A 12,937-nucleotide genomic window follows, 5' to 3' on the forward strand; every position below is an offset into this window, starting at 1 on the left:
ATAAGTATGAAAATGTTCGTTATGTACGCTGAGATGTGTATGTGGGGCGTTATTGAGGCGCAGATGTGAATTCGATATACACGTGGGAGTACCGATGAGAGCGCCTTATTGGATAGTCTTCTTTTGAACAGAACAGCTGAGTGACAACTCCTGACGTCAGCTAATCACTGCTACTCTGGAGTTCACATCTCCAGAGTACTCGCTACTCAGGTGCCTAGTGGACGTGGACATCTCGGCAATTCCGAGAGCCACGGGCCACGAAAGCCAGGAAGATCAAGGATTGTGGCAGTGGCAATTTCGTCACACTAAAGCGAATTTCGAAACTTAAGACATAAATGTAATTCTCTAAAGCCTCAAGGGCCTTTTCGTATCGTTGCTACTATAAATGAAAAAGGATCAGCCTTCAATTTTCCTCTGTCGTGTTTTCCCTTGCTGGGCGGAGGAGAAAAAGGAGGGTTTCTTCTCTTATTTGGATCCCCAAATCTAGGGTTCCTCCTATTAAAGAGTTTATTGTAGCAGATCTAGAAGATCGAGCCTTAAATTTCTCCGTTATCGTTCTCTTATTAAGGTCAGTGAGATATGCTTTGTTTGCATTTTCAGTTAAACCTATCTTCTGATACTCTTGTCTCTGGTTCCCGTGTGTGTTTCCGGTGTTAATGAGCTGATGCTAGATCCAGGTTTCAGAATTTTGCCTATTTTATGGCTTTCTCTTTCTTTCTGTCGTTTTTTTGGAACAAAATGCCAACCGAACTAAATAATATTAAATGAGTTTCATTTAAGCAGGTTTAGCTTTGGTTCTGTATATGTAACCTTCTTCTCGTGGAGTTTGTTTTTCATGAATGTTTCTCTATATTTGTTGAAGTGAGATTTGCCATCCCGGTGATTAAAATAGCTGTGATATATTTTAGCTGTTTTCAGAACGGAAGCGCAATGGTAGCGGGTCAAAAACTGAATATGGCTTCATTTTCGTGAAGGGTGGGACATGTTTTGATGTTCCCATAAAAATGCGTTTAGGATAATATTGTCGGGCTCATGATTTATGGACTGCAGTTTTTTTTCCTCCTTTTTTTTGCCCTATCCTTTCCATTCCTAATTTCTTAGTATAATTTTGTTTGTTTTATTAGAATGCTAACGTTTCTTTTTTTTTTTTTTTTTTTTTAAATTTTTTTAACCATTGGGCGGGGGGATATACATCAGGACTAGTAATATCCTGCCCCTGTTTCCCCAGTAGTCATCTTTGTATTTTGCAATTGTTTTTTGTTGTTTGTTTGAAATTCTTTTTTCTTTTTTTAATTCATGTTTGAAGTTCTTTCATAAGCATGTGAAAATGGTTAGGTCACAACATGGCGATGCCAATTGTATTATTCTCTTGTTTTCTCATATGATCATAATAGTCAGCTCTGTGCAATCTAATTAAATAAGATCAATCACCAACCGTTTTACAATATAATTATGTTTTTGACGAGGCTTTGACATGGCTTCTATTGTATATATTTCAGGAGTATATTTCAATGACATGAGTTTTGGACTAAAATGATTGTGCCATTTACTTAACGATCAATCAATCTATCTAACCGTGCATCTATCATGTCTGTTATCTTTTTAGGGTTCAGAATGATGGAGAGCCAGTATAGTTTTTGGCAGTTGGGCGATGAGCTTCGAGGACGATCTAAGGCTTCGGAGGATCACCAGTGGTTTATGGTTGCTTCTAAACTTGCAGAGCAGATGAAGTCAAAGGGAGAACGTACAAACAACCTTGATCTTTCAAAGGCCCCAGTGGAAACAAGGCCAAGAGAGAAAAGTGGATTTCAAGAAGACAACAAATTTCAGAATTTCAATTTCGGCATGCTGAGTTTGGACTCCAAAATCAATGAAACTCTGAACAAGAGTTCTTTGAGAACTGGCATTTATAATATCAACACATTGTATCAGAAAAGCAGCGGAAATAATACCATAAATGTAAACATGGCAATTGGCAATAGCAAGTATAGCAACAGTAATCACAACAACAAAGATCTTAACGGCAGCAACACCAACAACAATGACAATGACAATAACAACAACAACAACAACAATAACAATGCTGTTGATAAAAGGTTCAAGACCTTGCCTTCGACAGAGACACTTCCACGGAATGAGGTCCTTGGAGGATACATTTTCGTGTGTAACAATGACACAATGCAGGAAGATTTGAAGCGGCAATTATTTGGTCAGATTAAGTTTTTTCTTTGTCATTTGCTTTCTTTTCTGAGAAAATGCTTACATGCGTCCAGTCTGGTCCGTTTTTAGGCTTTAAGTTTTCTGAGAAAATGCTTTGAAGGGGTTCTTACAATGTATGTTTTTAATTTAAGCTGATTGTTTTCTTGGCATGGCAGGTTTACCACCAAGATACAGAGATTCTGTTCGGGCAATAACACCTGGGTTGCCCCTCTTTCTTTATAACTATACCACTCACCAACTTCATGGGATATTTGAGGTTCGCTCTTATGCCTGTTATTTATTTCATTTTCATATCCCAAGGCAATCTGATGAGTCAGTAATCAGGCAGCAAGTTTATTTATTTGTGGATAAATTGGATATTGTTCTTCTGTCTTATTTGGTTGTGCTTTCCTACAGGCAGCAAGTTTTGGGGGATCTAACATCGATCCGACAGCCTGGGAAGATAAAAAATGTAAAGGTGAATCAAGGTTTCCTGCACAGGTAAATTGAGTATGGCTGAACTGGAACCATTTGTCTTTTGCCAGAGCAAGAGCATTAACTTTTTTTCCTTTTTCTTCCAAGTAGGTAAGGATCCGTGTTAGGAAGCTCTGCAAGGCGTTGGAGGAAGATGCTTTCAGGCCAGTTTTACATCACTATGATGGTCCCAAGTTTCGTCTTGAGCTCTCTGTTCCAGAGGTGAGATTGAAAGAATGTTGAGCGTGATTTGGCCATAATCCCATGTTTCAGCATCTTCTTCTCATTTCTGCTTCAGGCACCAATCCGCGCACTCTCATGATTGTCATCTGTTGAGTGATGGCATACAAAGTTTTCTCATATCAACCCTTGCATTAACATTCTCACACATTCTATTGATCATTGCTTTCCATTTATATTTTATGTAGTAGTATGAAGCTGCCATCTGCCATTACTCTTACATGTTCTATTGCTATATTCTCTTACTAAGCTGATGGTTGTAAGCTCTGTTTCTTGCTTTTACAGACATTGGCTTTACTAGACTTGTGCGAACAAGGAAGCATGTGAAACAGTCTATTGGCTCTCCATGCTATGGGAACATGAGGACGAATTGTGTATTTTGTCTGTGGTGGTGTGTCATATGTGGTTTTCCCAGATTTTCCATGAAGCGCAAGCTTAGGGGCTTAAGTCCGTTGGGTTGGAACTTGGAACTTGAACTTCTCAACAAGAGTCCCGGGAAGGCATACGTGCCTGTCGAATGGTCATGTAGATTGTACTGTTAAGATACCTCAGAAGTGGGTAAATCCTATATTATGATGTTATAGTTTAAACAGAATTTAATGTTGAAAGAAGAGCGTGTAAGGGCCAAGCCCGTGAAATTGAGCCAAGTCTTTTGATATGTTAACAAGTTTTTTTACGTGCTTGTAAGTGGGCATCTTTATTGTTTGTGTGCTATCCATCTCCTTATAGATGCAGAAGAGTGCTTTTACATATTTATTCACATTACAGCCTGCCTCCGCCAGATTGTTCGGGGATTATTCGTTTCATTCTCCTGCTTGCAGCTATATTTATCTTACTACTTTAACCTTCTCACTAGCGGGCGTCAAGAGTTAAAACTGCTCCTTGTATCTTTGCTACGGAGATGATAGAATTTTGTTTAGATTTGGGCCAGCAATTTTAGGGCTTGGTCTTGATTGGTCCTTTAACCCGACCTAACCGTCTAATTTATACCCTGGTTTTAACTTTAGTCAAATGCGGTTAATAAAAATAATTTAACTTGAAAAAAGAAAAACCACTGTGAAATGAGAAGACGAGAGGTCCATGCCCATTCGGACATTGGATAGGGTCATAGGGCTCCTTCCTGGTCAGGACCAGTCTTTCCTCTATGGTTGCTCATCCTCTTCTGGCATCACGGCCAAAGTCCAAACCACGTGCGAAAAAATTTCGAAAGGCAATCCAGGTTGTCTGCGCCTCTGCGGAAACAGCGTGGCAATGAGGTGGTTCCATTTATGGCAAACGGTTCTATGTACCAAACAATCCAAGTCCTGCTTCTGTCTTGCAGAAAATAAGAAAAACGAATAGCTGATTTAATCACAGATTTGTTTCATTAAAATAGAGGGTAAAGCTACTGTGCTCTGCACTCTAGTACGTATTTAAGTCTCCCTATCAGTTTCATTGTAAGTTCGTTATGGAGAGCTGGATTCGGCCATTGCATTAGCTGAACGGGTGAATGCTGTGTAGCAGGCTGTGGAATCAATGATATACCTTGTACTCACTTTGTCCCCTGACCCATTAATATTGGTCAGTTATTTTTTCCATATCATAGTCGAACCCTAGTTTCAATGACCCCATACTCTTCAATACACAAAATTTACACATTGCGAGTGTCAATACACTGATCGGTGGCTGAGAGACGAGAGCTAAGATTTTAGAAAAGTTAATTTAAAAGGGAAAAATGGTTTCATATCCCAAAGGAAGTTTGGGGTTTTGGAAAATGTTTAAAAGTAATATTTCATGAAATTAATTAATAGAATGCTAATGGTGAGTGAGAGCAAAGTTCTGAAATCCACAAGTCCAAAATAAAGTTTGGGATCAATGACTCTAGATAGACCTGTTCACAGGCCGAGCTTCTGGCCTGATTTACACTGTATTAGACTCAGGCTTTGGGCCGGGCCCATTCGTTTACTACCACTTAACAAATTTAAAATTTGCTGCAGAACAGTGATATTTGGTGTATTGATATTTGATAGTTGATACCAACAACGGGGGATACGTCGTGTCACAAACGGGAAAAGTTTTAAATTATTGTGAATATATATGAATACAGTTAAAATTTACTCAGAGGATGGGTTAAAGTGAGATTTCTCCCAGAAAAAGGGGCACCTAGACGATCCGTGGAATTAGAGTGGTTGGGCAATGGGCACGAGTCCGACACATAAAATATGATTATGCGAAGCACCCATTTCATCAACTTGGGGAGGCAGCCTGAGCCTATCGTTCTACCCTTGGCTCCTTCCTTAGATGTAAAGTTGGGAAAGCATATTACTGTACTAGTAGATCCTGAAAAAGCTACTTTAATCTGGCTTCGACATGTGACCTACTGACCAAGACTGATAAAGATTCATTAGTTTAACGTGACCAAGATACAGGTGACCCAAAGATCGGACTGTATGGACCATGGATGGGCCAAAAGCCAAATTGGACCACACATCCAAGATTATAACCATGAAGTAAGACACAAAGATCAGAGCAATACAACTAAACCCCAATCATTTAAGCCCTAAAGTAAATACAACATCAGTTCTTTGAAGCTTCTGCAGCAAGGCATTTGTTTCCTTTCTCATGTATGCTATACTGTCATTACCTGAAGCATACAACAGACAGTTCACCCAAGCAGAAGGGTAATTCTAAACGACAGCCAGGTTCCGTCAAGACTTTAAACAGGACTGACATTGCAAGACTTCAAACACCTTCCCAGCCGTAGAGCATAGAAGCACATCTTAGAAGAAAATTATGAAGCTCGAGTGGAGTTTTTGCAGTTGCAGAGAATATGCCTGTTGAATCAAAGAGCGGCTGACACGAGAAAAGTCCGTATGCGTTGTAACAATTCTGCCTTTACAGAATCAGGAACTGAGGCTGCATGGAAAAAAAAAGCAATTGAAACCATAAAATGTCAATCACATAGTTTAATAAAGAAATATTCCTATGTTATATTCAATATGAATTTTGGGTGGCGAAATCGCCACCTTATGCATAAGACCACTTTATGCATAAGGTAGCAGTTAAGACAAGAAAACCTGGACATAATTGATCTACTCAAGATACTAAAGAAATTAAATCATGAATATTTATACATATAATAAGTAGATAAATTATCAACAATTGGAGAATAATCCCATTAATTTTGCACATCCATCTGAAATACCGAAAAATGACTTAAGAACTAAAGTGGTCTAACTTCTAAGCATGATGGAAACTGGCAGAAAATGTCTTAGTGAAGTTGCAATAAATATTAACCCTGTAGCTACGACATCACTCATAAGAGCTGGTCATAGTTGTTTTTCTTTTTGATGAATGGTCATAGTTGTCAACGCCTAGGCAACAAGGTGCCCTTAGAGGCTTGCCTCGAAAACTTTTGTACTTTTATATTCTTATTTTTTTGAGATTATAATAATAAAATAGGCATTATTAAATTAAAATATTCGTTTTGTGTGTTTATATACTAATTTCTTTTTATTATTTTCTTATTTTCTAGGGTTTAATCAACACTGACACTGCTAACTGCTGTATTGAACCCTCAAAGACTTCAAAACCTGAACCAATAAGGAAGAACTTAATTTTTTTTTTTCTAATCAACACATCTTCTTCTTCTTCTTCTTTTCCGATAACAAAAATAGGGGTTCATCTCTTCTTTCTTCTTTTTCTTCTCATGGATATGTTGATTTTTTATATTTAAACATGAAGTTTATACTTTTGTTATGAAAAATTATGGATAATTACTAAGGAAACATGGTTATGGAGCCTAGGGAACTACCCAAGGATACATGTTTTTTACTGCAACAAGGCACTCCCCTGTTGCCTAGCCTCGCCTTGGCACCTTGAAAACAATGGAGCTGCTATACATTATCATTTATCAATAAATAGGTTACAGCATTATATTTTTAAAAGATACATGATACTTAACAAAAAAATTGTCAAATATTGATTAACAGAAAACAAGAATCAAGACCTTGTGACAGAAAAATATAACAAAAAACAAGGGGATGAGGAACATTGTTCCTTCCCAATGTATAAAGTAGGCATAAGAAAGAATATCCCACCTCGGCCTTTTGGAGTTATCACATGCACAAGGTCATCTACAGTAACATTGTTCCTTCCCTTTTTCCTGGTAAATGCCCTAGTACCCACCAAAAAGTCAAAATAAAGAAAAGAAAAGATAAACCCTTCAGACATCGAGGATGGCATCACATTCAAACAAAATATTACATGACAAATGTGATTAGAGTTGGAGATCAAGCTTATAGATACATGATCAAGGAAAAATGAGACATGTCAAAAAGTTAGCTGATTGCAACTAAAAGTTAACAAATATTATTTTTATGTAATTAGAAATGAAAACCAGAGTTTATGTTGCATAAGATGCATAGATGACACTAACACAACAAAATAGGAAATAGGTTATTGAACAGGATAGTTCAACTTTCAACCTTAAAGAGACAATCTAATACATTGGCAGACAACACTAACATACAGTAAGAATATAAGATACTATTGCGAATATTATGAAATGATGGCTTTGCATGTCAATGCAAGTGGCTATGAACATTACAATAAGAAAAGGAATGTTTATTTCACTGAGAATATTTGGATCAACTTCCAGACATAGAGAAACCATCCAAAATTTTTGCAGCCACCATTACACAGCTAAAGTCTATGACGGCTTATGAAGCCTTTAAAGGAAAGACCATGATGCCAAGTAACAAGGAAGAGAATTCCACAAATTCATTTCTCCTTGGGCCTGCTTCTATTGCCTTGATGATGGGAAAAAGTTGACTGCATTTTCTTAGAATGAGCCACTGCCCAGGATATCTAACATTCCAATATAGGCCTTACTGGCCACCTTTCCAACCTCAGAGTGGAGTATTGAAGATGTTGACAAGTAGTGAGGTGATGGTGAGATACTGGAAGATTGTTTGAAATTACATTCTTTAGGGATGACAGAAATAGCCAAACATTTGAAAACAAGTCTGTTTCTGCACTAATTTCGAAAAAAATAGGATTACTTGCTTACTCATTTAATGGGCCTCAACCTGCAGAGAGTTTCACTAAATAAGTTTGAATGAGCTTTGAATAAACCTTCTACCCGTCATCCACGCATCTTCATGACAGCCTTAAGTGTGCAGAGATATTAACCTTTGCCTTTCCCAGCATATCAGACTGAATTTTGATTTTTTTTTATAATAAATCAACCTGTTGTGAACACAGACATGTTTTCTAGGCAAGATGGTCCTTTTGTATGGGCTTCTGGTCTTCTTGAAAGGTAGATTAAATGAAGCTTAAGTAAACCATATTTCCTTCTGGGCTAATAACTGAGAAGGCAGATAGTAATTTGGTCATCTCTTAGTCAAAGGTCATTCTAGCAATGCCATTAGATAGGCCAAAGGAGAGGCTACTGGTAAATGGAGATTTGACATTTCACATCAGGGATATCAAAATTTTCACAAGGGAGCATTCGACATCTTTCAGATCAATCCCAATGGTATATAATGCTTTAGCTGAGCACTTGGTGAGAAATGGGTTAGAAGAGGACTGTATAGCAGCAATTCCATGCTATTGTTCCTCCCACAGGGGGAAGGAGGGTACATGATAGAAGGGTCCATTTGCTTGTAGATAAAACCTTAATTTTTTGAGAGTATGTTGAGCTAACCCCAGTAACTCAGACTTTAGAAGTAATAAGATTATAAGAGGAGGGAGGGTTGATAGCTTCAGAAGTAACAGCACACAATCTAATACCACACTCAAAATATCTTTTCTGTAAATGGTATGACAATTATATTAACAGAGAATTTTTATGGTTAGTTACATCTCACTAGACAATGAAACAGACACTACACTACATGGTCCACATACAGTCCAACCAGCTCAGAACTTTGAACAAAGAGTAGAAAGGAAAATATCTTATAACTTTTCTTGTGTGGGATTAAAATATGTATAGGGTATGGATGTAGAACCACCAGCTCTAATACCAATTAATGTAGGACTAATAGCAAATGATATGGGACTGGAATGACCCAATGATGTGTTTAGGAAGATAATGACGGGCTACAAAGGGTTTAGGGATGACCACCTTTGAACTAAAGGTAGGAGTGGTTTAGCTTAGGAAGAATCTCAAGACTTGATTGCAACAACTGCAGATTTGTTCCAAAAATTGTGAAAAGTTGTGAATTGGAGAATAGGTCAAAGTTGGAATGTTTTGATGAAAATTTGTAGGTAGATTTAGCTTGGATAGATGGTGTGTGTGGGGGGGGGGGGGGGGGGGGTTGGTAGGCTTCAATGAATGGTTTTATAAAAGGAAAAAAAATTCTGTTTTGTGAAGAAAAGTCAAATATTCTGGAAACCTAGAGATTTAAGTAAAGTTTTGACATAAAATCTGGTATAATAAGCAATTGGAGATGACTTGGCACAAAAGGATGAGCAATTTGGTATGATAAGCAATTTATCCTTCTAAGCTTTTGCACTTTACATAATACATACAGACATTATTATAGGGTGGTCAATCCTATGAGAAGTAAATGCAGACTTGTCACTATCATGAGAAAACTCAATACTCCTAAACCATTTAACCAATGGCTTTCAATTTTTAAACACAACTAAATATCAAATAACCAGGCCAGAGTCACAGGTAACATAAAAATGACCAAAATAGCCCTACATTACAAAAAATACATAAAATCAGAAAAAAAATCCAAATTTGATTTGTTTTCTCCGGCATCAGCCACTGATAAAGAACACCATCCAGAAGTGCACAAGACAACCATATTCTCAGACCTTTGATATCTGTATCTGCTAATTAACTGTATTATGAAGTATGAGTTGTGACCCTGATATCTGTCATTTTTCTTTCCTTTCTTGCATCAATATTACAAAGATCTGACATACCGCATAAAAGGCAAATCAGGATTACACTTCAGAGTTTGCTTTCTCCTGGAGAATAAAACCATTCGAAACAGTGACAAACAGTCCTAGGAGGAATAATTTTCTTTTAACCAGGATGAGGATAAGAAGACATCTATAGAAACCTCCAGCAGAACTATTATCAAAGTGCTACAGGGTACAACAGATCTTCGAACTTACCTTTAAAAATGATACAATGCACTCAAGTTCAAAATTACATGGTCAAATCATAAACCATTTGATTAAAAGACAATTAATGCCAAACAACATTCACCATCTCACAACCAATCAAAAGCATTCAAGATCTAACAAAAATGTAGGTAACGGTTGACACATGGAGACAATGACACGTTCAAACCCAAGACTGTCAGCTCTCAGCTGAGCCTCTCACAACATGTCCATTAGACTTGGGGCATGAGCGATCATTCTTTTTTCATTGCTACCTTTAGTATCGTCATTGATTATAAAATAAACTGAAGTTTTAGCCATCCTCCGTATGAAGAAAATAAAATTTAAGTTTTTTTGGTAAGAAAATAGGAATATTGGCAAGCTGTTAATGAAGATCCATCTAAGAAAGTAGGAAAGTTGTGAAATGGGGTTAGGGGGAAGTCAAGAAATAGGAATACCAGCTTAAACATGCTCAACCAAGAAAAAAAAACTGTTCTCTCTTCTATTTGCTGTTTTTCCTTTCTTCCAAACTTTGGTGCCTTTTTATGAAGTTCCCCAGGTTTGGAAAAAATTATACCTAGAAACCTATTATCTACTTTTAAGCTAGGTTACAGTTCTAAGTTTTCAAAAAAAAAAAAAAAAAAACAGTTCTAAATTTTCTCCCCTAGTTATGATGGGAGTTAGAATTCTAAGTTTCAAACAGGATGTCATCCACTTCGCAAATTTCCTAAAAATTTGCATTCATTTTATATTCCCACTAAATCAAATACTTTAGTATCCCAAATGCTTAGTAAGAAGATATTAACAATATATTTGAAATGATTAAATTATTTACAATCAAGATGCACTAACCAACCAGATTAAATGATAACTAAAATTAAATAGAATCTAGCAACTTAGAACACAATAAAGATTGAACAAGAGAAAACCTGCACAAGGCTTTCATTTCGTCCCTCCAGCCACATTCTGTAAGTCTTTCCCTCAAAAGCTCTTTCAGTCGTTCTTTTTCTCCACTCTCAATCAACTAAAGGAAAATAAATGGCCAAAATAACATAAAATTAGTTATACAATGATAATTAAAAAAGACAACATAAAACAAGACTTGTTAGGACGGCATCCAGTCTACCCTTCCCAAGAGCTAAAGCTGGGACCAACTCTCTGTTTTTTTGGTAACGATAAAAAAGGCAACAAACTAAGAAGACCAATGAAGACGAATTGCGTAATTAACATTCTCGAGCCTTAAAAATCTAAACAAAAGAAAGGAATATTTTGGGGAAAACGCAGACTTTCTAGTTATCTCTCGTCCTCCTTCATTACCTTTAAGTCGGGATATTTAACGCAGCCCAATTAAACTGCAAATATTGAAAATCGAAAGAGGGGGGGGGGGGTGACTCCTTTGTTATTTACAAAATAAACATACCTTGATGTTAATGATTTCTTGAAGGGTAGGCTCTTTTTCTTGATCTTCCTCTGCTTCTGGAGTTGGGGGACGATTGATTGAAGGCCTCCTTAATAACAAATAAAAATCAGTTGCGACAACATTTAAAGAAAAAGAAAGAAAAATAAAGTAAAATAAAGAGGAAATCGCTTCTAATTTCTAAACTCAGTACATGTTTTCCACAGGAAATGAGCAGAGATTAAGAAATTGACATGTACTCACATGTTTCTCTCGCTCTTCCTGTTTTCTTTGAATGGCAAATTGAAATGAGCTTCTCTGTTTGCGGGAAATTCGGGAGAAAAAATGCTTTAAGTAGATGAGGGGGAAAAGAAAAAGAAAGGGCTCTGTGCACCGACTTTCCAGTCTCTGTTTTCTATGGGACACTGTGAGAATTGATCAATGAATCAGACGGTTAGGATCTCTTTTAGGAGAAGCGCTCACGGCTCACCCGGAAAGGAAAGAGTTTCCGAGTTCGGACCTTTACACATTCGGGTTTCGGTCGGTTGTGGTCCGTAGTTCGTATTTGATCCTATTGTGCTCCGTAGTCCATATTTGATCCAAACGCCCAAACCCATAAACTCCCAATCCATGTGCAGGCAGCATTCGATCCCCAGCAGAAAACCTTATTACCAACTAATCGATTGGCACCTTTCTTTTTTTTTTTTTGTAAAGCTGAAATAAATGAGAAAATTTATGCTGCCGAGACGAACATTAGAAAAGGGAAATCTATGAACTATGACTATAATAGCGAAAAGATATGGCATCGGCCCACGCCCACGGTGTCCCCAAGTTGCGGCTCCTAGTCCTAGTTAACATGCGCTCCTATCTGAACTCTCCAACCCTGAAGACATGGTATCGGAAGAGCGTGGTTAAAGATGGGATGGACCATCCAGTTTATCCAACCTAGAATTCGAATTTTCAATTTTGGAGTGGTAGAGTACAAAAATAGTCCCCCATCTACCAAAGAAATCCTGTATAAACCGTTGGATGAGAATATTGGAAAAAAAAAACAAGTATGTACGCTTCGCTGCTTGTTTGTGTCCATGAATGCCAACCAGGAAGATCCGAGAGGAACTCCATTCATGAAAGGCCATTACATTAAAAACCAGTACACTAGAAATCAAACCATAGAATATAACAAAATCCTGGTACTTCAGGTTCAGGGTTTCAGTTTCAGAATAACAAATGGACGTGCTCGTTTAACACTTTTGAACTTTCCTCCATTCTCGAGATCGCATGGACCTGGACTTCCATTCTAAGACATTCTGGGAAATTTCTTGTCTGTTCAAAGATTAAAAAAACAGTGGAAACACAACGCCAATACCAATGTTTCAGTTTCAACCAGATGGGTGATTGTCCATCAGATCTCCATGGCAGGACTCGTTTAATGGTGGGTGTGGGTCCTGTTACTCTGAACTTTAGTTTTTTTTTTTGGTAAATACTCAGAACTTAAGTTTAGTCCCACGTTGAGGGCCTCAGTTTCAA

General features: G+C 37.4%; 2 protein-coding genes across 4 annotated transcripts; one reads left to right on the forward strand and one right to left on the reverse strand.

The window, feature by feature from the left end:
• Positions 1-404: 404 nt before the first annotated feature.
• LOC104591712 (uncharacterized) lies at positions 405-3,589 on the forward strand. 3 transcript variants are annotated; one of them, XM_088904188.1, is made up of 6 exons: positions 405-568; positions 1,500-2,209; positions 2,376-2,476; positions 2,617-2,700; positions 2,785-2,895; positions 3,199-3,589. In XM_088904188.1, exons 2-6 carry the CDS (start codon positions 1,588-1,590, stop codon positions 3,238-3,240), a joined length of 960 nt encoding a protein of 319 aa, XP_088760314.1. In that variant the 5' UTR covers positions 405-568; positions 1,500-1,587; the 3' UTR covers positions 3,241-3,589. The 3 variants fall into 3 exon arrangements, with proteins under 3 accessions (XP_088760314.1, XP_010248997.1, XP_019052290.1); XM_010250695.3 differs by having other exon boundaries at positions 1,607-2,209; XM_019196745.2 differs by having other exon boundaries at positions 406-568; positions 1,614-2,209.
• Positions 3,590-5,265: 1,676 nt separating this feature from the next.
• Positions 5,266-12,308, reverse strand: LOC104591709 (transcription/mRNA export factor). The gene is made up of 5 exons (XM_010250691.3): positions 11,675-12,308; positions 11,435-11,522; positions 10,944-11,038; positions 6,993-7,069; positions 5,266-5,808 (listed from the first exon to the last, which is right to left on the reverse strand). Coding segments are annotated over exons 1-5 (336 nt in total). The 5' UTR covers positions 11,677-12,308; the 3' UTR covers positions 5,266-5,734.
• Between the last annotated feature and the right edge of the window lie 629 nt (positions 12,309-12,937).

The sequence above is a fragment of the Nelumbo nucifera genome, chromosome 4 (assembly GCF_055504915.1).
Source record: "Nelumbo nucifera cultivar China Antique chromosome 4, China Antique-T2T, whole genome shotgun sequence".
In the NCBI taxonomy this organism is placed as follows: Eukaryota; Viridiplantae; Streptophyta; class Magnoliopsida; order Proteales; family Nelumbonaceae; genus Nelumbo; species Nelumbo nucifera.